The sequence below is a fragment of the Mugil cephalus genome, chromosome 19, assembly GCF_022458985.1.
Source record: "Mugil cephalus isolate CIBA_MC_2020 chromosome 19, CIBA_Mcephalus_1.1, whole genome shotgun sequence".
Taxonomy (NCBI): domain Eukaryota; kingdom Metazoa; phylum Chordata; class Actinopteri; order Mugiliformes; family Mugilidae; genus Mugil; species Mugil cephalus.
Window position 1 is genome coordinate 8,484,553 of NC_061788.1, and position 27,884 is coordinate 8,512,436.

At 43.1% G+C, this 27,884-nt stretch overlaps 1 protein-coding gene across 3 annotated transcripts in view; it reads right to left on the minus strand.

Annotated features, from left to right (window-relative positions):
- The window catches only part of ctif (CBP80/20-dependent translation initiation factor), a 47,675-nt gene extending 20,004 nt beyond the window's left edge, over positions 1 to 27,671 (minus strand). For 2 of the 3 annotated variants that reach the window (XM_047569713.1, XM_047569711.1), the window contains exons 1-7: positions 27,501 to 27,671; positions 17,229 to 17,469; positions 16,884 to 16,955; positions 15,012 to 15,134; positions 14,570 to 14,643; positions 12,546 to 12,650; positions 12,376 to 12,454 (exon numbers count right to left, since the gene is read on the minus strand). In XM_047569713.1, the coding sequence (XP_047425669.1) occupies positions 12,376 to 12,454; positions 12,546 to 12,650; positions 14,570 to 14,643; positions 15,012 to 15,134; positions 16,884 to 16,955; positions 17,229 to 17,405 (630 nt within the window). In that variant the 5' untranslated portion in view covers positions 17,406 to 17,469; positions 27,501 to 27,671. Of the gene's footprint in view, positions 1 to 12,375; positions 12,455 to 12,545; positions 12,651 to 14,569; positions 14,644 to 15,011; positions 15,135 to 16,883; positions 16,956 to 17,228; positions 17,470 to 17,586; positions 18,505 to 27,500 lie in introns of those variants that run through there. The other variant, XM_047569712.1, reaches the window with a different exon arrangement.
- Between the last annotated feature and the right edge of the window lie 213 nt (positions 27,672 to 27,884).

Sequence of the window (27,884 nt, forward strand, 5' to 3'; positions counted from 1 at the left end):
CAAATAAAATAAAGAAATAACTTTTTAAGAATGATGCAATGGTGAAAATAAAGAGAGAAGCACAAGCACCGCGTAGGAATGAGTAAAAGTAAAAGATTCAAGTAAAAGCATTCAATTTTGCCTGTTAGTTGGCAGGTGGTTGTGGTTTGGATGTATTGTGTGTACATCTTTAAAGATATACAGAGGAAGGCTTCAAGTTCTCGTATTTTGAGCGACCGAACCAGTAAATCACCACCTTTTACGCGCGATAGTCACAATTATCAACATAATTTCATGTTGCTGTGAAGACGTTTGGGCTCTGATAGAAAGATAATTTGACAGACACGCGGAGGAGGACGGGGAGGCGGCCTGTGTGTACGACAGAGTAATATTCCAGAGCTCTTCTGTTCTCTGATTTATTCAAAAGTTCTGATTTAACACAGCTTAGGATTTAAAAAAAAAAAAAAAAAATAGCTGTTAAATTCTTCCAGCTTAATGACGGTGGATGTTGCCTCCTGATGCATGCGGCAGAAACAGAAACAGAAAACTATATATAAAAGGTATTAAAATGTGACTGCCTGCTGGCAGGTGCTTGTGCTTGTGGATGTATGTGTGTGTACAATTTGTTGGATGCTGCCCCCTTACTTATACGGCTCGCTTGCTGTGAAAAAGGACCGTCTGTCATCCATTAAACATCACCCGTCAATCAAACCGCCACCATGCCCCTTTGCACAACATCACTACCATGCTGTTACCATGGTTACGGGTTGCCTAGGACTAACACCGTTGTGCACACACTGACAGAGGGCGTCGTTAAAAGGGCGGAGGGCATTTCGGCGTTGCATGACTGCGGGCTGCTGCACACGCGGCGTAAAATGCCCAAACTGCTATAACGTGATGTGCGAGTGTCGGCCTGACACGAAGTCGGTTTGTGTCAAAATCAGCCTCCGGTCAGGATGTTCTGCGCAGACGGTTGCAGGCTGATGCAAATCAAAAAGTCCCGAACTCTCGACTTTGTTCGTTGTGCAAGAAAGGAGACCACAGTGTGTGAGCAGGAAGCACCGCCGTGTGTGTGTGCGCGCGGCGTCTGCTCGATGGTATCTTCCTTTTTCTCGATGAAACAATAACAAAAAGGCAGAAAACGACGGTGCGTAATTACATTCATGTGACGGATTATCATCAATGAGCAATCACAGTGCATATTCGGATGATTACAACATTTTTTTGTTCCTGCTCGTTTGCCCTCCAATGCCACTCAGAGACCGTTTTGCTTTTTCTATTTCATACTTACATAGATATTAAAGTGGCACAAGGCTCTTATGGACTTTCTAAAGCTGCAAGACAGAAGGAGAAAATAAATCCCTGTCCATGTGTAAAGCAGTCACTGACCACCTCTTTGTACCTAACAGGTGGTGACTAGTTGACTTAGCGAGATCTGGTTGCCGAGGTAACCATCTCATATTTTTTTTTCCCACCCTAAATGTTTCCGAGTCAAACGAGCAGACCATGAAAATAATAATGCTGGCGTTCAGACTGAGCTCCATCTGGGTTCCCCAGAGCTCTACGCCCAGTGTGAACATCGTGAATTTGGTGTTAGAAAGCAACGTTTCCTTGCGGTAACTGTTTGGGGAACTCTTCGCTTTGTTTACTTCATATGTCAGGGGACTGTATCAGTCACTTCCATTGGTTGTCGCCTGAGAGTTGAGATGAGTTCAACTTTGCCAACTTCGCTTGGCAATAGTTGTTTTTTTTTTGCCCTTTTATTGCCGCAACTCACTGAATTTCATTGCCATTGCGTTCTTGTCACGTCCCTGCTAGCGTCTTCTTGTGGGTGTTACTTTTATAATGCTGTAACGGCTCAAGGCAGCAATTTACAAATCTTCACGAGCAGCGCGTGCATACGCGCAGCACGCTACACACTGTGCACGGTGTCTGCACGGCATCGGAGCAGTTTGGTGTAAGCGCAAACCAACAGTGAACTCGATTCAAATCCAGACGTCAGAAAACACGTTCTGTGTTCAGATGAGTTTGAGCGAGAGCATGATATCTGACACTACTGTTCTAACCCACTGCCGTCTGGAACAAAAAAAAAAAAAAAAAGAAAGACTGCTGCTGGGGGAGGGTTAGATTCTGATCCAGATGTGAGCAGCAGAAAACATATTACATATAAATCCAAAGCATTGATAGTATTAAGTGTCCGTCAAAGTCTGCTTCTCTTCCCCTCAGACTGCTACTTCTGGTCTGAAAGGCAGGAAAAAGTAGGTGGAGAGGCAAACGAGAAAGAACCCGAGGAGCTGTTGCATGTTGAGCTACTGTAGTTTTCCTCTAGGATATCATTAGCTGTAATTCGGCCTTCAAATGGTAACCAGATGACAGCGAACACACACACACACACACACAAGCAAGCGTAAACGATGTGCCGCACATTTTTTCTCAAACTCTTTAACTTGTTGTATTTTCCATTCTTGGTTCAGATTGCAGTAAAAAAACTTCAGAGGTTAGTTGAAAAAAAAAAAAAAAAAAAAAAAAGCTTTAGTGTGCACAGTTTATAATCCGCCTGACGGGAACAGAGAGGAAATGAGAACTGTAGAATTGTCTCTGCGGCTCTGAGAGGGATTTCTGTATGTGTGTGTGTGTGTGTGTGTGTGAATATGCTATCTGCAGGTAGCAGCCAGTGCCGGGTAGATCAAAGGGAACCATGCGCTGTCCTGGTCCCCAGCCAGAGGACCTCTCACCCCAAGGCAGGCAGCGCTGGCCCTGTGGACGTGACAAGGATAGCGAAGGGGGGGCGGCCATGTCAGCGGTGTGAGGGAGCTGATAGAAACAGAAACAGTGGGTTTGCTTAAAGAGCAGGAGTAAAGATAAGAGACTGAAGATGGTATGAAAAACAAGCCTTCATCTAATTAAGTCTGGTTGGAACTTAGAGGCTCTTGTAATAGAGGAATGATATAATTAATATAGGCACTAAGGCGGGATATTACTAATGATTGTTTTTAGATTCTTCAGCACTTCGGTCGTCACCAAGCAAGAGATTGTTGCAGCAGTTGAGTGTTGGGAGAGCAAAATGAGATGAATGGTGCAGGAGTAGAAGAAGAAAGGGTGTGATGGGTGTACCGTAGAGGCTTTTAAACTAAAAAAAAAAAAAATAGACAGTTTTGACGATTTGATTCATGTAATGTTTCAAGAAGTAAGAATCAAAATGACGAGCGCCATCAACACAGAGGCAGATGTTTAGCAGCTTGAAGGATTTCAGGTTCGTGACAGCTGCATCTGAGAAACTGTGTTTTTTTCATCCAGGTTGTTTCCTAAAGGCAACTGTTGATGGAGCAGGCAGTGAAAATAACGCTGCAGTGTCTCACTAATCAAAAAGCGGATCTTCCTTTTAAAGCATCCGATTTAACCGAAGCTTTAACTTTTAGACATGGACAGGACCAACACGTGTGTTTAAATACCTAAAAAGAATCGTTCACGCTGCAGTTTTAGTCTGTGTCTGTCGTGGTATTTGCATGTAGTACAACATGATGGGTAGAAAAGCTGTGCGGGTTTAAGGCACGTCTCACCTGTCACAGTGCCAACAGTTTAAGGTTTCCTAACAACCAAAAAAACAAACTGCTTTGAATCTTACACGCCTGACTGAGGTGTGTCTTCGCATTGTGTCGTGGTCTTGGGTGTGCGGGTGCGTCTTGAGAGGAAGCTGACATACCCTGCTGCATTCCTGGGAAAATCACAGGTCAGAGGGAGCGGCTACCTGGGATGCTAGCTAAGGGGATGTGCCCTTTTTTAAGTCAACCTCACGTAGCCAACGAAGCTCCACCCCAATCATGTTTGTTGTGTCTTAAATGCAACGCAGGCTTTACCTTTAAAAGTGTAGAGCTAGCTAGCTAAAAAGCAAATATCATGGCCTCCATCTGGCCGTATCTTTTTATTTTTTATTTTTTTATGGGATTCTTTTTAAGGGTCATGGACCTGCATAGCCACTATTGTTAATCCATTCACAACAATGATGCTGCTTTGGAGTGGAAGGGAGTATAAGTAACAAGGAAGGAAAGAAAGGAAATGAGAAAAGCTAACCCGGGATGGAAACGTGAAGAATAGAAACTGAGAATAACGATTATAGAACTTTCTCCGCAATAGCGCAGAAAGTGAAGTGCATGCTTTCCTGTCCCTTCTAGTGTGCAACAATTCTGTTATGATGCTCATTCAGTCAAGTCCATTGTTTCGGCCGGCTTATTTATGTTGCGAGGGCGCTCGGCCAAAGGCAATAAATTTAAAAACTACCCCAGGGGTGGCATTACAGGATAGGTTGTTGAGAGCAGAGGGGTGAAAGAGCAAGAGTGACAAAAAGAGAGACTGTAAATATGAGATAGCGAGCACGTATGATATAAGAGAGGCAGCGGAAACGCATACGCTGACATTATTTTCTTTTTTTCCACGTTCCGAGTTCGGACAAACAGCGATTCTTCCTGTGACCAAAGAAATTAGACTTTGCTGTTTTGCCTGCTCGGAGCTTTGGAGTAGAGGTAAAATGAAGGGCGTGCACACAAAAAGCAAGGATGCGTATTAAGTTGAACTAATGTCACCTTTGACGCGGCACAATTGAGGTGACAACCGATGGGATCATCTGGTTGACGTTCTCTGTACGGACTTGTTGCGTTGGGTGGAGTGATGCACTTGTTGACAGTATTTTAGAAGGTGGTGACAGTTTAGAGGGCTGATGTGCCCATGGTGTATGGCTTTGATCTGCTGTACTGGGACTGAACTGAAAGGAGCGCTCACTAGAAATATTATTTTTATGTTGTGCTTGTTTCATTTGGAAACAATTGGTTTGGTTGGTTACCTAGGAATGTCCACTAGCAACCAACTATCGGCTACAAGGCGACGAGTGAATCACTTCATACGTGAAAGTGAGTTTATTGTAGCTGCTTCAGAGAGTTTAAATACCTAAAAACCTTGTCACCGTGTCTACATTGGTAAAAGATCAACCAAATATTTTTTAATTGGTGAGTCGAACCCAATTTTCTGGCAAATATTATCGTAGAATTTACCTTCAAGATCTGCCATTTGTATTTCATCTGAGCTAATTTCTCTAATTCAAGTTAATATCTGATGATCTGTGAGTCAAGCTGAGAATATTACATTGTTAATATTTGGTTATAATACTTAATATAAACTGATCAAAGTAATTGTGATTCCCACTAACTGGCAGTGGCATATATCCTGATCACGTCGAGCTCTGATCGTGTCACGAATCAAGATAAGCTTTAAAATTTTCAGATTTCTGTTTCGTAATATTACTCCAGTACAGGATTTGCTCCATGTCTCACATTTTGGGCCTTTCATGTAAGTTAGTCTGCCGCTGATCCCTGCCAACAGCACAGAAAGAAGAGATTTGGAGCTGCCACAATCACGTATAGCTGGTGATCTGTGATAAGAGGCAAAGATGTGAGGTCCTGACATCCCTGTCTCATTTAATATGTGATCTGAGGCCAGGGCCACGGACAGAAAGACAGGTACATCAAAGAACTCGGTGGTCTAGCTACAGGAGGAGATGGAGCCATTGCGGGATCAAAGTGTCAGGAAAAAAAAAAAAAGGAAAAAACTAGAGTACCCTATGGAGATGCAACCAATGCAGCAGGTTTCATGTGTATATAGCTCTGTTCCAGGCATCTCTCACTGTATGATGAAAAAGACTTCAATCATGCCTCCTCTCTGTGTTACATTATACTAAAAGTCACCTCATCTTCTAACATGGATTGAACCTGATGCTTGGTGCGTGTGATCTGGTTTGTATTATATTTGTCAAGACCAACTATCAAAGACTCTTGTTCTCGGGAGGACGTTTGGATGCTTCTAAAGGGGCGTTCACACAGGAACAGACTGGCAGCCACGAGGCCTTGAAACCTTAATGAAATTCAGCGAGTTGTAGTGATGATGGCCGAAAAAAAAAAAAAAACTTTGGCAATGGTGGGTGGGAAAGTTCCTAGTTGAATTTAACTCGGCTTTGAGAAAATTACCGATGTGGGTGAATCGAGGCACAAACACAGCAAAGGTCGAATGTAGGGAAACATGGTGCATGACTATGGTTCTGACCACCACATTCATCATGCTAATAACAGGCAATATTTTTATGTTCTGTATATTGTATGTAAGAGGGTTATCTATCAAGTGGTTTCCCAGTCCAAAGACAATGCTATTTTATTTGGATGTTATTTAGAACACCAGTTTAACTAAGGATAGATTAGGAAATTTACCATGTTTGTCAGAACAAATATTGGAATCTTTTAAGTCTGTGACAAGAGAACAGTCAATATTTCTACCCTCCTCACTGATCCCGATGGCCCCAGAACTACAGTGGAATACATTAAAGGACAACAGCTCTTCTTCCTTGCTGAAACACAGGCCAAAGATTCTTTGATTGTTATCTGAACTCAATCAATACCTTTCATAGCTACTCTCAATTCTCTGCGTTTCTCCGGAGACTAATTCCACGTAGAGTTGCGCAGTCAAACGTCAGATCAAGCCAGCGTGAAGTGTTTTGAAGCTCACATACAAGTAAATCAATACAGAAGAAAATCTCTTCAGAAAAAAACAGTAATTTATGTCACATTTAAATAAATTGATGAATTCCTAAATTTAGTAGTGCATTTAATAACATAATATCATGTTTATATCTTCTCATGCAGTGTTTCCCGCAAAATTTCATGAGACCCTGGCATTCTTTTTTATTAGTAGCAGTATTTTGGGGGGTGTTATTAAAAATATATAACGATATTGAATTTAGCAACAAATAGCAGCAGCCTGTACAGTTTATACCAAGAAATGTAAACATGAGCTCTTGGTACGACAGTTTTTTGTAAGATTAAATAAAGTCTGCAAATGAATCTAATTTATAGCAAAACAGTTAACTTTCAATCCAACTTTGCTAGCTAGTTTTTCATCTATACGTTAAAAAATCTCCATGGTCTAAAAAAATCAAGAGATTTTTTTTCCGTCAGGTTAAAATCAGAACGGGGCAGGTGAGTGGCCAGTGTTTGTGGAGGGTCTGGGGGAAGGCGGCTTTGGGGAGGGAGTGATAGGAAAAATAATGCAAGCACAGCTTAGTTTGAGACGTGCAAAAATACTTCCGATTTGTTATGAGACCGCGGCGGCGCAAATTAAACCCTGGCTGGCCGCCATAGCCTTCACATTGTATGGGAAACACTGCAAATGTTCACTGTATATCGCTCACATGTGACAAACACACCAGTCATTGATGCATTATTCAATACCTTTGTGAGACTGGTCGGACATTTCCTAATATATCCTGCAGTCATGCATGTACTCAGGTCTCCCGTGTTTCTCCCATGATAGAGTCCAGATCAGGACAGTGCACAATGGTGATTAATCCACTATGTGTGTGGTTAATAGAGTGTAGGAACCAATCAGGAGTGGGACCAGAGACAATAGCGGGAAGTGACCACAGGGAGGGGGCCGCCGGTCACCGTGACCCCCTGGATATTGTTCTGCTGCCTACCAACATTTGAAGGATGGGGGGGAGGAGCTAAGGACGACGTGAGGAGAGAAGGGAGGAGGGACGAGGATAATGATGATGGTCAGAATAGGAAAAGGGAAATGGCAAATAGGAAGATGTGAAGGGAGAGGAGGTAAAAGATGGTAGGAAACACGTGATTGAGACACTTTAAGGTGAACAGAAACATAATAGGTGTGAGTAGCAACAGTGGACGTATCGCAGGTCTCGGACAAACTGACAGCTGACAGATAGACCACCAAAAAAAAAAACAATGTACTCCGCCCCCAGTGTCCCTTCACAACCAGAGTCCTGCTCCGCGGCACGTACACTTCCAGACAGAAGGGGCCAACCAGTCTGTAATGTTTCTGCTCCAGACTCCTGCTTTGTTCCCTTGTTGGACGGCTTTGTTCACAGACCAGAGACCGGATGTCTCCTCGGTGACTAGGCGCTTTCTCCTTCTCTCCTCGCATTAACCTGTCCCTCTGTGCCTTCTCTGGTGCCCTCCGTTATTAAAGAAATGTTCAGTTCTGTTACTGTGAAGAGCCACAAACTGGACATCAGACAGACAGATAGACAGATAGATAGATAGATAGACAGATAGACAGATAGACAGATAGATAGATAGATAGATAGATAGATAGATAGATAGACAGAATTTATATGTTCAGATGAGAAGTAGATGGAAAAAAGAAAAGCTGTCTGTGTGTGTGTCCTCTTGACTTTGTAATTTGCTTACTTAAATTGAACTGCCAATCAAAGTGATGTCTCCGCTGCCAATTCAACATGCTGAACTGGCTGAAAAGCGTCCGTCAGCGCTCTTTCTAGTCCAGGACACACACTGCCAAAACCAGGGTCACAAATGAATATGGACTATCCAATACCGGCAAATGGCTAGCTGTGGTCTCTGTGTATCACGGCCCTAAGACAAGGCTCTGAGATGCAGAGACTGTAACTAATGTGCTTTAACTTGTAGTCACATAAGTTTTAGATTTAAGCTAAAAAAAAAATACATTTTAAAATGGTAAAACGTTACATTACTTTATGTTCTATGTATGCACTTTTATACTTTTTCTCCGACTGTGTCTTTAAATTGAGGACTTAACACTCATTAAACTGGATCATGCCCATGTCTAATACTGTAGCTTAAGCACAAATAATTTGGCAGCTACTAATATGTGTGTGTGTGTGTGTGTGCGCGTTCCAACAAAAGACAGTAAAACCGCCTCCTGCCTCCTGTAAAACCTGTACTGCCATGAGAGTGGTATCCATCTTTTCATCTACATTTAACACACACACACACACAGATGTGGATGTGTGAACCTTTGCTGGCATCATTTCAGGTGCAGTAAGTGTTGAGAACACCTACGTGAACCCACACACACGCACACGAGTCGTTTCTGCCAGGATCATGATCGCGCTGATGAGTCCAACAGTATGTGTGTGATGACTCACAGTACTCGTGTAGCCTGGGGTCTTCAAAACATTCGCTTTAAATTGCTCCATAAAAATTAATTTTGATTGACTGGCTTGGAAACGTGTCAGATTTCCTCTATACGTCGACGACTTGTGCCTTTTCCCCTGGCCTGTTTTATTTATTCATCTTTAATTTGCTCATTTTGCGGGAAGCAGTTTGTAAGAACCTAGTCTTATTTTTCGTATGAAGCGCTCTATGGTTTGGTATTTTCCGTGATCCGTGCGATACGTGGCGCGATGATCGAAATACTTGCTCCCTGACCCCTGAATGCTTCTGTCGTTACAACCTGACACTGGACGCGAAGTCCGGGTTATTGAGTGTGCAGGTTGACATTCCAGAGAGGAGGCCGGCAGAGGAGCAGCCGAATCTGAGGGGAAAAGGAGGAAGCTCTTTCTCGGCGAGCTGCTCGCACACACGCACACACACATATTTGGAAGTCTCCTGGAAAGGGGAAGCGAATGTTTGCAGGAAGAGCGCGGAACGTAGACGGAGATCTTTGGATGATGTGGTCCTGCAAAGCACAGTAGCTGGAAGTGATGACTTCGGAGTAGAGACCTGCTCGGGGGTTCATTGTGATAAATGCTTGATGGTATTTTCGTCTTTGCTTACAAACAGTAAACAATACGCAGGTGACGCTTTGACCACGAGCCAAATGTGGAAGTGGTGTAGACTAGTCGGCCGTTTGCTGGCGTCCGACTGTGAGCAACCGTGACCTGAGTTGGTGTGTCACCCACCATTAGGCAACACCCAGGTTTTTTTTTTTTTTTAGCTAATTCAGCAAACGCAGCTTTTCTCTGAGTATTAAAATCCCCAATTATGTTCACAACAACATGATAATCAGCAGCTTTCTAGCCTCTATGCTAATAGCTTTTCGGATAACGACCGCAGATTACTGCCACCTGTTGGCATAAAGGGTTATTTCCTTTCACGCAGATACAGAACATCAGTTTGTCTTTGTGGTCTTTGCGGCATCTTGAAGTGCAACTTTTTGGTCCCAGCAAAAGAACAGAAAGGTGACAGGCCACAACATCTGATTGGTCCTAAATGCATTTCCTAAACCAGGTCTCTCAATGCCCGGAGAAAGATACAAAAATTCACCCACACACCGTTTACTCTGGTGCCTTTTCTCTTTTCCGTGAGCCTCTCAGTTCCAGCCCCATTGTTTGGAGAACACACAGAGAAAATATAAATGCTCACAGTGCTGTAGTGGATGTGGTGTAGGTTCTGTGAATATGCATGCCTCTGCTAGGTAACACTCTGTGATAATAGAGGTTAAATAATTTGACAAATGTCTCAAGTGTCTTATTTTATTTCACACATTTACGCTGAAATGAAACCTCCTGGGAAGCTGAGAAGAGAAATGTGTCTTTGGTGAATCATAATGAGGAACCCTGTCTACCCATAACTGCCTTTTTTTTTCTTTTATAAGGGGTCACAAGTCGTAATAGTTGAGAGTCTCTGGTTTCATTTTTAAAGCGCTAAACCTCAACTTCTCATTGAGGTTGCAAAAAGGATAAGTATGAAGTTACACATTTAACTATAGCATGTAGTAAACTGTTTAAATGTACACTCTCGCTTTGACCTGCGCTACAAGCAGACAGCAATACTTTTCCTGTTGCAGTAACGACACTGACCTGTAACAAAAGTGAAAGTGCCAGCAGAAAGGAGGATGCTCATATTCAAATATTGAGAGCTAGGACACTCAGAACACAACCAGAAATATCACAAAATGTATAATGTACTCTGTGTTACTCACTATCTGCATTATCTGCACTATCTGCTATGTAGCAAACCTTCACTACACACCTTTAATAAAGGACCAGCCACAAAAAAATCCCCATTACATGGTGAAAATAAGTCAGTAAGTTAAAACTATTTGCCTCTGATATTGATGCTAGTAAACAAATGACTGGTTTATGCTTATCTGCTGCACACTGGAGTCTCTGGTGCAAAACGCATATAAGTCTTAATCAGTCAGTGGAGGTCCTCATTTGAATCAGGCACATCAGGGCAGCAGTGGCCCAGGCATCGCGGCTGCATGACTCCACATGGCAGCGCTTTTAAGATAAACTGGCCAGGGCACAGAAACAGCTGAGGAATGTCACGGGATGAACTCGGTCCTCGGCTCCGTGTCGCTGACCTTACTGTGTCCCAGTGCCAGCGCACATTTCCGATCCCAAAAGCACACCAGACAAACGCGGTTGACCCCCGTCTTTCTTTTGGCCCTGACTGAATGAACGGAAACGGCAATCTTGGCTCAGGAACTATACAATGAGGAAGCCATGTTGGTAGCTGAAGCGCCACGAGAGGCTGGAGGCAGCTCGGCTCAAAGGCCAAGAGGGGAAGGAAAGAGGAAGACACTGTAGCTGAAACACTATGAAAGATGGAAGACATTTTGGCTCACAGGGCTGGGAAGGAAGAGCGGAGGGTAACCTAAAGTGAACTCTGCCACCTCAATGAATCAGAAATCACCTTGGAAAACACAATGCTTAATGCCGCGCAATATCAGAGCGCAGATATTACACAGCTGTAATATTCATTTTATGCTGTTCATGGCAGACACATCATATTCAGAAAGATTTCATGCTGAAATCAGGACGCTGTTATTGTGTATGTCTTTTAGTCTGTGTGAGATGTGAACAGAAAGGACGTATAGTTTATCTTCACTCAGCCAATATTCAATACTTTAGCCAGTTGCAAGCATTGATTTTCCTTGATTAGCTTTGGTAGTAGCCTCACATGCAGTAAAGCACACATCACCACACAAAGAGAAAGCTGGGAAATTTGTATTTTGAGAAGTCATGTTATGGAAAGATTCCTAAAATCTTTGGAGTTGGAGAAAATATCAAGCATTAAATTGAGCTCAAAGCTGTAGAAGAGGTTTGAAACGGACTCTTCTCTGTGGATATTATTTGCTAAATCTTAAATGTTATGAACACATTTAACCACCAGAGGGCGGTATAACACTTTATTAAATCTTTTTATATCAGGTTTAGCTCGTTTCAGCATCTGACCACTAGATGTCACCAAATGTTTATAGTTGACCATTTTCAGTTCTATTTTAATGTGAAATACACAGATTGATTTTTATTTTTTCATGTTGCATTTGTGGCTTAAAGGATAATTAAAAAAATACCTACACTAATTTCCCTCTGAGGCAGGAACTGTGTTCTTTGCAGTAATGTTTAATATTTAAGTGGTTTTATTTCAGACTTGACTCTTGTGTACAGTATGTTATGTTCCCACTAGGGGTCACTCCATAACAACTTATAGATGCAACATGTTGAGATCCGTCAGCTGTAGTTGCTATAAGAACTGTAATGGTGCAAATGTGGTACAGAAATATTTACTGTAAGGTATCGTTCATATCTGAATAGGTTTTAGTTTTTTAAAAAGAGAAAATAAGACTTACAGAGCGCAGATGGGGTAGAAACCTCTCTATGTCATTCATGTCTATGCGGTCATCTTCCTCGAACATGTTCTTGTTCATCCTGAAAGATGGGAAACGTCAATTACTTCATTGTAGCTACACATAAATATCGTTGTCAAAATCTTTATCGAAATTGATATAGAGGATCTTACCCCTCTCTGTCAATGTGGGGCAGGTGCTTCGGCGTTCCTCTAAAATGTTTCCTGTGGAAATGGCTGAAGTCCAGCTTCTCTGGCTGCACGTCCCAACCTGCACCTCTACAATAATGAGACAATGTAACAGTCAGAGACACGCAGCGTCTTTGCATACACCCACATTTGCTTAAATAAACTAGGCTTTACTTGAACAGTGCAGAGGATACCTCAGTCATCTTATGTTACATCAGCGCGCAGGTATGTGGAACCGTCTATTCTTCAGTTACATCAAACGTATTTTTCTATTTAATGTTTCAGAATGCCTTTCTAGCATGACCTATTTAATATAAAAAGGAGAGGTTAATATACTGCACTCTTAGCTCAGTTCCTCTGTTTAAGGATAGTTTCATATCCTCAGAAATAGACAGAAAGGAGGAAGGATTTTGAAAAACGGTATTAACATAACTAACACCAGAGTGATGAGGTGTTACCATTAAATGCAACTAAATATCCCCAAATGAAAGAGGAATTTTCAATCAGAGACAAAAAAAAAGCAATTGTAAACTGATCAGCTACAACATTAAAAACCAACAGCCCGTGAAACTGAATGATTTTCTGAGGGAACCTGGGCTTTGGCATTCGTATGGATGTTCCTTGGACATGTACCACCACTTGAACATTGTTGCAGACCAAGCACAGCCCATGTGAAAACGATGTGCTCCTTACATCCTGGTGTCATGCTCCCAGATAAACGACACATAAGCATCTATCAATCCACATGATGCAAAAGAAAACATGATACATCAGAACAGGCCACTTTCTTCCATTGCTCCGTGGTCCAGTTCTATGCGCAGCGTCATCTCAGGTCACTGTTTATTTATATGAGAAAAAAAAGCAACAGTTGACCCCTTTACCTTCCTTCATAGATGCTCTGACCCGGCTGTTTGGCCATTATAAGGTTTCCTGCTGGTGCCATGGTAATGGAGTAAGCAGTGCTATTCACTAGACAGTGACTATGATCATATATAGTCACATAGGGTCATAATGTTCTGGCTGATTCATGCAAATAGGCCATTAATTTGGATAAAGACATGCCAAAGCAACACTGAGACGGATCTGTCTGAGAATAAATTTGTCATAAAACCATGAAACTAGTTTTGACCTCAATATTACAACTTTATATTGTTAACGGACACACACATATTTGCAGCAAAGCTCACACAAAAAGAATGTGTTTTTCCAAAGACTTAAAAAAATGAATAGTGCACAAAATATTCGAGTTTTCCCACACTTTTAGCTTTAACTCATCGGAACGATCAGTTTTTACATTTACTCCTATGAACCGTCTCTGCCTGTGTGCGTGGTTTGCGTCATCCTGCTGTGCCGACCGCATCACTCGCTGCGTACTCAGACGTGCCAACGTGGCCGGTACGCCGCTAGGTCAAGCTGCTGCTGCTGCTGCTGCTGCTGCTGTGCAGACGTTACCGTGGCAACACTCTGCTGTAACTGATTTATGTCTCGCTCATTTCCTCTTTTTGCTGTTATTTTTTTTTTCCCACACCACGGATCCAGATTTATCTCCTGTTGTTGAAATAATAAAGTGGACATGCCGAACGACTTTTTCCACAGACGCCTCACTGGGAGCGTAAGAAGATATCAAGTAAAAAAATAAATGTTCTCAGAGGGGGTAGATTAGATGTAAATATGCTGGAAAATTTTATTTAAATACGTATTTTCTCCTGGATAAATGTTGGGTGAAGAGACGTGTTGGATTAAACTTCTAAAGGGTATTTGGTTTGTATACGAAGTTCATTGCACTGCATTTCATTTTATTATCCCAGAAAAAAAAAAAAGAAAATGCATGAAGGCAACAGCAGACCTGAAATTACAAACTGATAAGACAAGCAGAGGCAGCTTAAGAAGAAATCCACTCGTCCAGAGTGAGGAAAGCAGAAGAGCTGAATTACAGCCTGTGAGAGCAACAGGAAAAAGCTATAAATTCAGGCCAACGCATTAGGACTGTAAAACGGTAAAGCACCTACCCACGAGAATCCATCGTGTTCGCGGCCCATATGTCCGTCCCTAGGATGTCAAAGGAGCCGTCTCTGTTCCCGTTCTGGAAATCACAAAAGGAAAAGCACATTTTCAGCTCTACTACAAAACAGTTCTCACCTAACAAGCCCACACTCTGACTGGATGCTTGTCACATATCTATGCCTCTATTCCCTCTTTTCATTTAAGTGTGAGCCCTACTACTGCTGATATTATTCATCTAGATTAAAGCAAAAATAGCATTTTACCTACTAATGTTGACTTGTAAGAGATTTAATTAAAAAAAAGTCAAAATAAAAGGAATGCATAACATATCCTGACTTTTATTTCCTTAAATGGATGAACTATGTGTTGGATGCTACAGTTTCCATAAAACAATTCATTATAAGACCCTAAGGAGGAGACAGCAGACGAATACAGATGCTCCTGTACCTTGGAGGGACCTTTGAACTGGTTGTTCCGGCCTCTGCTGCCGGAGCGGGAGCCAGATCCGGGTCTGGAGCCTGAACTGGGCCGGGAACCTGTGCTGCCATTACTACTGTGTTCCCACTCATCCTGCGGAGACAGAAACTGATTCTCAGCTGATGCTCAGATTTAAACACTACTCATCTCTCTGGTTGGACACCATGTCCCGACTAGTTAGGAGTAGAGTAACAACCTGTGCTGCGTCCTAATGCTGACTACAGGGCGATAATTCAAAGTACACTAAGTTCGAGAATCCAGTTTGTTCATAATGTGTATCAGTTTTACATTTCACTTCTGTTATTGATAAATTGCTGCATGTTGTTGAGTTTTTCTGCTTTCTGCGAGAGAAGACACGCTACACGAATCACTCTAGTTTCATATGCTAAGTATCAAAACAAACTGAAAGGCCGTGATCTCTCCCGCTCTCTGTTTCTGCTGCAAAATATGAAAACACAGAGTAGAGTTCTTTCTTTTCCTCCATTTACCCCCTGTTCTTGTTTATCGCAGTTAATCTCTGGGGCAACGGTACTAAACACGAAATCAGCCCTCGCTCAGCGAGCTGATAAACACAAACAGTGATATTCAGCGGCCTAATTGACTGATAATTCATTCAGGATTATTCACCGGCTCACAGTGAATCCCATGTGAGCCATTAAGAGCACACTTCGTCTGCGGCGACCACAAGCAAGTGGACGAGCTGTGAAATGCTTGAGGCTGGTTGGATGGATGTCAGTCAACACGGAGGTGGTGAGAGAACCGAAGCAGCCGCGGAGGGTAAACCTCTCCAATTCTAACGTAATATTTGCTGCTGCTCGCAGGGTAAAACTATGACAGCTCTCTGACTATAACCTGCCATTTTTACGAGGCTGACGGTGCCGCGCAGATTGGAGCTACTTTCACGGGTCGTAAGAGCGAATTCAAAGGATGGCCGCCATTATCTGGAGCAACTGTCTAAGGTGTCGTGGTTGTTTGGGTTTAACAGCTTTATGGTACACGTTCCACCGTTTATAATCTAAATTCCCACAGCATAATGACACGCTCTGCAACTGCTATAATTGCCCCAGCCATGTTTAAAGTACTGCCATGTGTGCTGCCAGGTTTTTTTTTTTTTTTAAAGCGCATTTCCAGAAAAGGCCGGGGTGGGTTGGAGACTTAAGGAGAAAAGCATAATGCCGGTTGTAAAGAGGAATACTGAGAAAGTAAAGATTAATATTAAAAGAAAATTAGCAAACCTGCTAAAAAAAAAAAAAAAAAATGGAGACATATTTTACATACAAGGACTTCTAAACAAGGGCTAATACTACCTAATACTTTCTGGAGCAATCTAATAGCAGCTTAGAACAATAATATATCAGTTTTATGTTATCTGATATACGTTATCTAAATCTCACGTGGCACTACTTAACATTTAAACTAATAAATTCCACAGACTGTGGACTCATTTGTCAGGTGGTAAACATAAAGTTTGATCTGACCAACACACTCAAGCCTGATGAATGAGGCGATGAAACGCCTCAAATTAGAAGAGTAAAAAGAAGAAGGGAGACTCTGCATGATGTAGACTTTAGCTGAGGCGTTTTGACAGTGAGGCACTGAGCAGGAAAAGCGGCGATAGATAACGGATGGATTTAAAATTGCTTTTGAGGTGGCGACTGATCGGTCTGGTTCTTAATGACGTTACGGATGCGTAGCAAAGGTAAGATGAGGTTTGCTTGATTTTTCTTTTTCGCCATTAAAGCCCTCACAAGATTCATGGGTTGTTCATAACCAGGCTGTGACTGATTATTTAATTAACTAAGAACAATCACACTGTGAGGTGAGCTGAATTCTGACACTCACAGGTTTAGATGAGCCTCTTCCTTGTGATGACGTCCAGCTACCATCCTTCTTGTTGTTGCAGTCATCAGTCCACTGGAGGAGACAAATGAGAGAAGAAGGCGTTAAGTTTCTCTTGTATTAATGACTCAATAAGGTGTATTTAATCTCTTGGGACATTCTTGGTTATTTATGAATGTGGACAGACTAGTTCTAGTTGCATGTAGTAAACAGGAGAGCTGCAGCTGAAGTGCACGTGAATGCACCTCAGTCTATGTTTATATATTCTGTTCTGACGCAGGCCTTCACTAAACGTCACCTCTGCTGCTAATGAAAGAATGTCATTCATTTGAATGAGAAGCCTCTGACCTGTGGCACCTTGCCACCATTGTCCAAGTCCAAGTCTCCGTCTGCCTTGTCTCCCAGAAGCCCCTGCACCTGGTACTCCAGGACGTAGCTGTCGATGAAGCGCTCCAGCTCCTCTATCTCCTGCGAGCGCGTGCTCCCAGCCTCGGACGACGCGGACGCCACCGAAGAGTTCTCCATGGCAACTGGCCGGGTTGTGACGGGCAGAGGGGCGGGAGGGGGGAGGAGGGGGGGGGAAAGTGACCTGTGCAGGGAGACAAATCATGATGCAGACGGCTAAAAAAAAAAAAAAAGAGCACGACCAGACGCCTCCATGTTAGAAGATTCCTTCAGAAAGTACTAGAAAACGCTTTACTCTCACCTCAACTTCCCAACATTCAAAGAAGATACACAACCTTGTCGCTGTCAGCAAACATCCATGAATGCGCTGCTCGCTTCCAACGGCAACACCCGCCTTGGCCCCCGGAGCAACAGCTTATTTCATATCCATCATTTGAAACACTTCTGACTCATCTCCGCACGACCTCCTCCCGGTCGCCATTCACACACCTCTCTCCGTTTGTTTTTCTACCTCGCTGTCTCTCTCTGCTGTCAGCGCCGTGTGTGATCACCTGACCCGAGGCCGACGGGGAAGCGGCTTCCTGCCTGCCTGCCCGCCTGCCCATTGCTGCTAAGCTCCTTTACATCATGGCTTGATCACCAGCCATGCAAAGAGGATTTATGGCTGGAGCGCGCAGAATGGTATCTGCTGAGCCCTGGGGACTCACTGGGGAACCCTGCGTGTTTGCAGCCAACAAGTCAGCTACACAAGGTCTAAAGCCTTTGAAACCTTTGTTTTGGGTTTTGGCTGCGGGGCTGTGTAATGCAGTGTAAATGCAGGGAGGCGCGTCCTAAAGATTGTCAGCTATCTGTTCGTTTACACAGGTTTGATTTTACTAACTCGTGCACTGTGCAAAGCAGCAACGTTTCAAATGGCAGCGCAGCAAAGTAAAAAGTCAACTCAAACGGTTCTGTCCTTAAGAACAACAATACTAAAAAACTGTGTTTACAGCTATTGTGAGTTAATAACACAGAGAAGAAAACACACGCTGAATTGGAAGCTCACGCCTCGGGTTCAGTCACAGGACAGTGCCTCTGCTAAACAGGAGACTGGAGCAGTCTACAGCTCAAGGTCATGTTAGCACTGCAGAATCTCCCCACTCATCACCTCACCGCTGCTCCTCTTTATGTACATCCAATGCTTTAATCTCTCCGCACTACGGAGCAGGTCAACATGTCCTAACCTGACCAGCACCGTAATCCATACATGTCAATATGTAATCTAGCCATACATTAATGCCGGGGCTCAGATTAGCCCGGTGATTTGCAGTGAGTAGGACGCAGGAGATTCCACACTAAGCGCCTGAGTGGACAGGAAAAAGGGAAGTGCACAGCATTGAGCCACTGCAAATATAATATGTGCAGACTGGAATATACCGATGCAAATTTAACGTGACGCCACCAATTTATTTGCATGGGACTAACGTGTCCCGTAGTTTGGAAATCAAAAAGTGATGCAGCACTGATGTTGCGGACGCCGAGCAGAGACAAACCGACTCGATCAGAAATGGATGAAGAAAGGGGCTTTTGAATGACAAGCTTAAAAGCCAAATGCTTCCCTCGACAAGAACAACGTTATATGGATTTAGCGTCGATGTGAACCGAGTCACCGGCGGAGCACACTCAAACTGTAACTTGGCCAAGCACACAGCTGATACAGAGACCACACCTCCCTGTGTCCCTCACCACACCAGATAGCTTAGGAATGTGGAGGCAGCGTGATTTCTGAACGAGCAGAACCTTTTGAGGCTATTCTGGTGAGCATTTGTCAATATGTCGGATTGACGGAATAACAAAGACATTTGTCAACACATGTATCCACTCTTCGCTGTGGGCAATTGTGATTAATCATGACAGTCATTTAAATCAATCGAGCCCTAGAATATACATGTTTACACTTAAATTCTCCCTAGTCTCGTCTTTCTATGCAGGTTTGGAGCCTTTTACTTGTCCTGTAGTAGCGTTTATAACTCAGAGACACTGATGTTTTGATAGTCATTAACTTGAATGAATTCCAAGACAAATTAAAATGAGATGAGTCGTAAATGTACGTTACGTTACCGTCCTTTCCACCTCAGCGCAAATAAAGACAGGTCTGAACCTACCAATGATAGTAGTTTGAATGATTGTGGTTAATGGATGGGTGTTGGTAGTGGCTGCAGTCCAGTTAGATATCCTACCGTTGTCCTTGACACATAATATAGAATTACTGCCTGAGGGGAAACAGCTGCCAATAGTTATAGATCCAATCATTGACACGACTTCCATCTAGGTCTCTGTCTTTTTTTTCCCCGTCTACTTTAATCTCTCCATGTAGAGACTTTATGCACTTACTCTACCAGAGCTGTCCAAGTTTCATCAACATAAACATCCAAAGTAAACACTGGGTTTCCATTATCACCAAGCAGACCTGCCGTCCAAGAGAATGTGACTCAAAGTCCACTCAGTCCTGCAGTGTTTCACAACACTGGACTCCAAACCTGCAGTCATCTGCTCTGAGTCGTTGGGCTGCCGCATTCACTTTGCTTTTACAGTGGCAAAAATGAAACCCATGTTCTTCTAGCGGAGGAGAAAGGTTTTCTTTTGTGTAACATTCGGGACGGCACTCATTCGCCCATGTGAGAATCAACAAGCGCAACTCCCATCATGCCTTGAGGGTGCAGCAGGAGACAGGACGAGGCTAGGAGGAGATTAAAGCGAGGATTTCATCTGACCCAGACAAAGAAAAGGCCACTGTATCAGGCGTGCATGAGGAAAGCAAACCACGGAGAAAGACTGTAGGCTGCAGCCCCCTCTGCACTGAACAGAGAAACCGACTCTGCAAGGTCAGGAACACAAATAGCATCGCAAGGCATCTCAGCTTTACCGAAACGCACGTCTCGTTTTTCCAGCGCACTCTCTCTAACTTGAATCTACAATACGGGCTCCGCAGATGAAGCCGGTGAGGCTAATTAAACAGAAAATCCACTTGCATTATTAAATTAGCAGCAATGACCTTTCAGCCTTTAGAGACCACACAAAAAAAAAGAGAATACGAGCTTGACGATGACTAGACAGAAAAAAACGAGTCTGCGAAAATGACTTGCTGATGTTAATTCACAAATTAACTTCGTAACGGTGAAGTGCTGACCAAAAAAAGAACAACTGGACAGTGAAAGGTTACCACACTGAAACACCACCTCCTCCTTTCTCTTTTCCTTTCTCGGTCTGCCCCGCACTCCTACATTTTTCAGTCCCACAATGCCCCGACTCCTCCCCTCGGTCCTTCCTGTCTCCACCCTTTTACTCTCCTTCAGTTCCACCAGCTGTTCCAACAAAGGCCGGCCTGCCATCCTGCCGGCCATGCTTTTAGCTTTCCTGCTCTTCTTTAACAACTGGCACACAAGTATGCAACGCATGCAAACATCAAAACGTTCTGGTAGTCCCCCTCTGAAATATCTATATCAGGCAGCAGAACCTGTGGTGAGCATTTTAGTAAGTTGTTGTTAGCGGTTAGCCAGTTTAATGACTGATTCTACATCAAGTTTCCAGGTTATTAGGTACAGATAGGGCTGGGTTTTAAAAAAAAAATCAGTTTTCTGATTGAAACTGAGCTTCAGTCGACAAAATCCTTGGATCTTTTTTTTTTTATATATATATAACATTTCCTGCTCCCTCTTATTAGAAATCTTGCTGCGGTTTCACATGACTAGTCTTGCAAGAATGTCCCATGAGATAAGTCCACGTGAAGGAGATCCAACACGACAGAAGCTGCTGTCATCTCTAAGAGCACCATCAGGCATCAGGTACGATGAAGAAGCAACATATGTCAACTAGAGGTAAAATATTGAGCAAATAACACAATAACAACAGTAGTTTTGTGAACAAGTATTTCACAAACCGACCTAAAGATCTCTGAGCTGAATCGGCCCATTGTAAATCGGAATCAAATGGGTTCAGGAGAAGTAACAATACCCAGCTTTACAAACAAAGCTTCTACACTAGTAGTATTATAGTGGCTGAGTAAATCAAAGACATAACCGGTGACCACAGCTTTCAACCAGCCACTAACATCAAACACATAATTACTAAAGCCTTCAGAAGACGCAGGGGCTGAATGGGTGCACTGACAATGTGGCTCCACGGAACCGGCAGAGAAAGATGAACAGTGTGCAACGTGAAACAGCCTCTGCTAAAGCTGACCGCGCTGACGATTGTGCCCGAAGGCCAGCGCCATTCAGACAGACACTGAACTGTCCAGACAGACACAGCATGGCACTGGACAGCACACGGTTTCTTTGTGTGGGAGGCAGAGGTGGACGCCGATCCATACTGCTGCACACCTACTACCATAGGATGAAGCACCAAAACGCAGACAGAAAAAAATACTCATGATATATTTCTTTACTTCTCTTGGGATATTTATTTTTCATTCATTGTACTGAATGATGCATGTTTACGCTTTTTTCTGTGCTCTGAATAGAAGGCGTGTTCCTTCACATAAAGACTAGTTAGAAGTAAGATGTGGATGGTTGAAGACATTTTATGTCTGGAAAGTCAGTCAAGTTACTTCATATTTGTTATTCATGTGAGAAGCACAGATGTCGCTGCAATTTAGCACTTTAATAAAGAAACCAAAGCAGAGAAACTTTAAACTTCTGGAGAAACCAAACTATGAAGTAGTTGGGACAGTATCTACTGGGAATATTGAGACATTTTCACCACATGTTAGGATATTTTTTTAGACTACAACTTAATTTATACTTCTACATCAACCATGTGCTGTAGGTACATCGTAGCTGCCTATTCTACGATGTTGCCTGATGATATATCACTACACTGTTGTTGCACCGGCTTCTGTACCAACTGTGGTTGATCAGAAACGTCCCATAATTTCGCACCTCTCGTAATAGAAACATTTATTAGTTCTAATTACAACACGCTCAATTACACTCAGTGGCACAGAAATCAAAACACGGACTGGCGTGTTGGTGGTGTAATTACGGAGCACCAGTGTGCAAGTAGAAATTCTTACAATGCTGTAGACCACTTGTGTCGCCTAAGGAATGCTGAACGCAACACAACTCGTATTCTGAATACGGTAAGATCAGCTCAAGCCATCCGTGACTTGAAGTCTTACTATTACGCAATGGTCACACAGTAGGAAGCGTAATCCTTACAACCCAAACAGAGTAGAACATGGGACCATGTCTCCTCAGTGGGAGTCCGAGTCAATGTTCTCACCCCATGCAGCGAGAGCTGGTAATAGTCCTAATCTGGTCTACTACTGACTGGCTGGCTTAACAAACTCACACTAGGTCTTAAATATATTGAGGAGTAGTCGACTATTAAAAGATGCCTGGCTACATCATTCAGTGGAGATATTTGAGAACAAGTTAAATGGGTTTTGCATCAGTTGCTGCGTGTCCATTACTCCCAGAAATGCATGAAAACTTAATATTGCAATAAAAAACTGGTCGCCTTCATTTTGAAAGACCTCTCAAATATCACTAAAACACTTTTACGCTCTCATGAGGTAGTTTTTTAGACGTATGGGAAAAGGGCAATGGAAACACTTCATTCACAAATCCCTATCACATGATGCAGGGTGTCATGTGACCAGTTAATTTTAAGTCCCATTTCCTCAAAGTGAAGTCTCATGTGACGAGAATTTAAGAGAATTATGGGACATCGCGAGACGAGACCTTACTAGAGTCACGGCTCATTCGCAAAGCACCTTTCAATGGAAACACGTAGGAAGCCCAATTGTACTTTATTGCAGTTTCAGAGATATCACTTTTACTTTACGAAAAACTGTAATGGAACCGCAGCTACTGTGTATGTAATATCCAGTGTTGTGTGTACATGCATCTCAGCTACGTGAACAATTAAGTTGCGCTTAACTTCCAATCTATTGCAAAGTTTTTCCACATTCTCATTGGAAAATTTCTATCACAATAAGCATAACACGCTAAACATTGTGTAAAGAATGTCTGCCTGCGTCTTAATCCACTTCTGTATGAGTAGTGGAAAGTGTACTTCATACATTTTAAATAACGCACCTACAAAATGTGTACAGCGTAGTAGCTTCATCACCATTGTTCCCACAACCTCTGAGCTTCACTCTCTTACAATGTTGTGGGAAAAAAATACTTTATGAATCATGCACCAATCAATCAAAAAAAGTCCTTAATTTCCCCTCGACAATGGAAATTTACATTAAATGTCTTTTAGATGCATGTGGAAAATCAGCCACTAACCCTGAGCAAAACACACGTCCCAGCTAGCAGAGCAACAGGTGCCAGTGATCTAAATATATGTACAAAGTAGGTTAAGATCTATACTGACACCTAAAGGAGTCTCACATCATTTGTTCTGACAAGCTGTTGTCGGTAAACATATTTATGTGTACAGTGTGTGAGAGGAGTGACCTTAATCTATGAGAGCAGAGCAGTAGAAGACTCCACACGCCCCACAGGGGGTCGAACGATGTGTGTACATTTAAAACAATGGCCTCTTTGTCCCCTTGTGTCCATGAAGTGACCTAATGGGAGAGGATTGGGGATGTGCAGGACTGTAGGCCCACAGTGCCTTTCTGTGCGGACACACACACAAACACAACGAGAGCATGTAAAGGTGCTCACATGCTTTATGACATGTGTTGGGGGGTAGCTAGAAGCTCTGAGACCTCAAAGCTGGTCAGAAACAAAAGTGAAAAGAGAGTTAACAAAGCTTAGTCTGCAGCAGAGCTGTGGCCATTATTTGTCAGGGCAGAAGGGCAGAACAGAGATGATGACAAAACTCTGGTGACAAAGGTTTAGCCACAGAAGGACAGAACACAACTATGACAATAGCTAAAACGACTTGGTGCTGAGACATACAATTCTATAAAGGCCATCTATCTATCCATCTATCTATCTATCTAGAAAACTACTGTATATTTAAGTTTTATATCATTCTTCATTTCCACCTGGCTTGCCCACTAGGGAGTCGCCATTTTGAAGTGACGTAATCGAATACGTCACAGGGCTGGTTGGATCCCTCTGAACGCCACTGGAAATGGACGAGGATGAGATGAGAAAGAAATCTTGAGCCCGGTATGAATCCTATTGGATACGCAACAGATACAATGTGTAAACCGAGCAGTGGCGCCACTAAGAGTGGAAGACGCAATGAAACCAGTGGTTTGGAGAGAAGAGCATGTCGGCAACACCACCTGGTGTCAGCGTGGCTATAGTTCACCGATGCCACTCAGTGTGTTTACACGCACAGCTTAATCGAGCTATGCTCGAAATGAATGTGGTCCTTGTCCTAATTTACATGCAGTGGAGAAAATCGAATAACTAACGGGAACATGTCCTCCTCCTCCTCCACACTAGGTGGCGATATGTGTCTTATCAGCAGGTTAATACGGCCCCCTTTCCAGCTGACTCACTACGTCACATAATAAACGACTGGAGTCTTTCATGGGGCAAACAGGACAACAAGATGGATAATAGTACTGATTTTTTCTTGTACGTAATGTGCGCGCTACTTATGGAGCACATAAAATCTGCGCTACCCCTCAGGTTGTTCTTCTACTGGCTCTGTTTACGTTCTTCTTCTGCGACTGGCTTTCTTGGATGTTTTTGTTCCGGGGTCACACGCTAGCGCAGTGGTCGTGGAGCATGTGCACACGCGTTGTCCAGTTTAACTCTGATTAAGGTGTATACATGCCGGTGAAAATCGATTTCCAATCACATCATCTGGGTGTCTTAACTGGATAAGGAGAACTCTGATATTAGTCCGAGTAACCTGTATACATGCGCTTAAGTTGTCCAGTTAAAGTCGGATTAAGGCAATAATTCGTTTTTTGCTGTTTTTTCTCCTTATATGCTAACATTTGTCAATATCGTTATATACTGTTGATAAGAACAGAACTCCATCTATAAAATGTGGTTTACTTGATTGAGCGCTTCATTTCCCCTTTAAGCCACCACCTGATCATCTCTCCTGTTACAGAGCTGCTGCTGTATGTTTTTCTGAATCATGAGCCATGTAATCTGTCTCTCCTCATTTTCCCCTTTCCCACTCACTCATCCATGCAATGCAGGCAACATAATGAGCAGCAGTTCCCACTGAATCGAAGCTATATCTCTGCTCCGCAGCCTGACTCAGGCGGCTCCAGTTTTTTTGCAGGCTACTCCCACTCTTTCCACAACATGCAGCTAGGGTTGCTCCTCCTCCACATTCTTCAAAAACGCCTCATGCAAGTGAACTGGGTGTGCGTCACAACGCTGAGCGCTACCTCATCGTCGCTATTTGCTGCTGGTGCTGTCAGTCTTTGGTTTCGTGGCACAGTCTGAGGGGCAGAGTTCACAGCTACTATCATTCATCAGGGAGTCTTCTTGAATTGTCCGCGCAGACACATTTTATGACCGCTCGAAGGCAACAATTTAACCGAGGGTGTAAAAATTGTGGCGCTAATGGAGATCTCAAACATCAACATGCATGTGTCGAAATTTTTTCGGTAACAGCCTGTGCACTGGTTTATTGTTGAGATTTCCTACAATTTCCTCCAACTGTAAGCTCACATTCAAGCATGGTCATTATCCATATTATTTTGACCAAATACATCTACACCCATGTACAATCAAAACAAAACAAAAACTAAACAACGAGGCCAGCTTCTGTATGCTTTAGTTAAATGTAATGTAATGTAATGAATAGAGCTACAGTATGAAATACTGGCTGAACCCGACGTACCACTTAGCAGACTGATGAGATATGCAAACCAAAACTAAAAGAAAGGCAGCTGGACTTCAGTCTAGGTTTGTATTCAGAACATCTGTGGGGGGTGCTCACCTGAAACTCCCAGTGACTAGGGTCTGTTAACACCCAGATACTCACCTGTGTGTTCTGATACCCCAACGAATTGTACTCTAACGAGCCGAGAAAGGCCGGAAAAATAAATTCCTTAAAGAAAACTCAAATAAGCCTAGCTGCCTTTGTTTTCCGCTTTGTTTTTTTTTTGGATATACCATGACCTGGATGACTGAGAATCTTTACAGGATACAAAAGAGACACATTTCAAATTTTGTCTGGCTTCTCTGCATCAAAGTGTGAGATATCCCACCATGCCAGTAGGGTCTGGGATTTGTGACTTGTGGCGGCACGCAAACATTCCTCCACCTCTCTAAAGTCACTCTGATCCAATCAGTCTCTGAGAGGCAGGAATCTCAGGAACGTTATGAGCAAACTGGACTTAATGTATAACCTCGAAACAAAACAGACAGGACTCCTGCTAACTTTGACAAGTCTGTAATCAAACTAGAAATTCTACAGACTGGAGGCCAAATATATATGCAATTCATGATACAAACAAAAAAAAACATGAGTCAGTCAACAAATGGCTAATAACAAACAAAGGGCCTTAAAAAAATGCCACCCCAAGTCAATTTCATGAAACATTATGCAAAACTTAACAAATGATGTGCTTCAACTGTTTAAAAGATAAAGGATTAAAATAGCCTGTAGATAAACTGCATCTGTACTTTCATTGATTAGCTCCTGTGCTGCTACAGTGGAGGCTGAGCAAGTCTTTGTTGTGAGAGTCAACAGCTGAGACATCCCGCTGGTCTGCAGCTAGCTCAGCTCAGCTCAGCTCCTTCCAGGTCCACGTTTCATTTCTTACCTTGCAAAAAATATAGCGTTACTGAAACCGGAGGTTCACAGGCCTTCAACTATTACCATAGCTACAGCTCTGTCCCTATTTTCATTTTGTAACCACGCCCATGCTCGTCTGTGAGATACTAGTCACTGGCGGTAACGAGTTATACCATGACAGGATGTTTAGAATCTTTAAAGCCGCCGTGTCAGAGCAACAAAGCCACATCTGGAGGCTCCTCTTCCACGCCCTGGTGCGTGTGCCCGCGTATCAACCGGTAACAATGGTGACGCAAGCTTTGCGGCTAACCAGCCGGCTAACGCTAGTTTATAAGTACAAGAGTAAACAACAGGCCACACATGACTAATTTTAAACCCCTCTACATCAACAGGTCCGTCAATGCACGTCAAAGCATAACCAGGTCACTCGCCGAGACCACTCGCCGCAAATCCAGCGCATTTTATAAAAACTGTTATTATCTGGTTACTACGTTGGGAGCAGAGCCACCCGCAAGACGCCGTCAACCGGCTTAAAATGAGATAAATCCGTACCCGAATTGAGATTCTGACTCGTGGAGAACCCGGGATCACCTCCTGGGATCAAACCCGCCGTGTCATGGGTGTGTTTCTCAAAAAAGAAGAGGGGGGAAAGAGGATTAGCCGCACCAGAGGTAACTCCGACGTCCCACACTGAGGGTGAAAAATGCAGGAATGTGACGTTGAGTCCGGTCTGTTGGCAGCGATGACACGTGCGCTCCATAGCGGAGCATTGTGGGAGATGGAGTTGAGTTAGGTGCACCACTGTTATTGCCTCATGCACTACAGATAATAAAATAAAAAGGACGTAATGAGTCGTTGTGCGGCAAATCCATCGTGGCAATTTATCCCTAAGATGTAAGATAATAAATAATAATAAAATAAAACGAAATGACTATT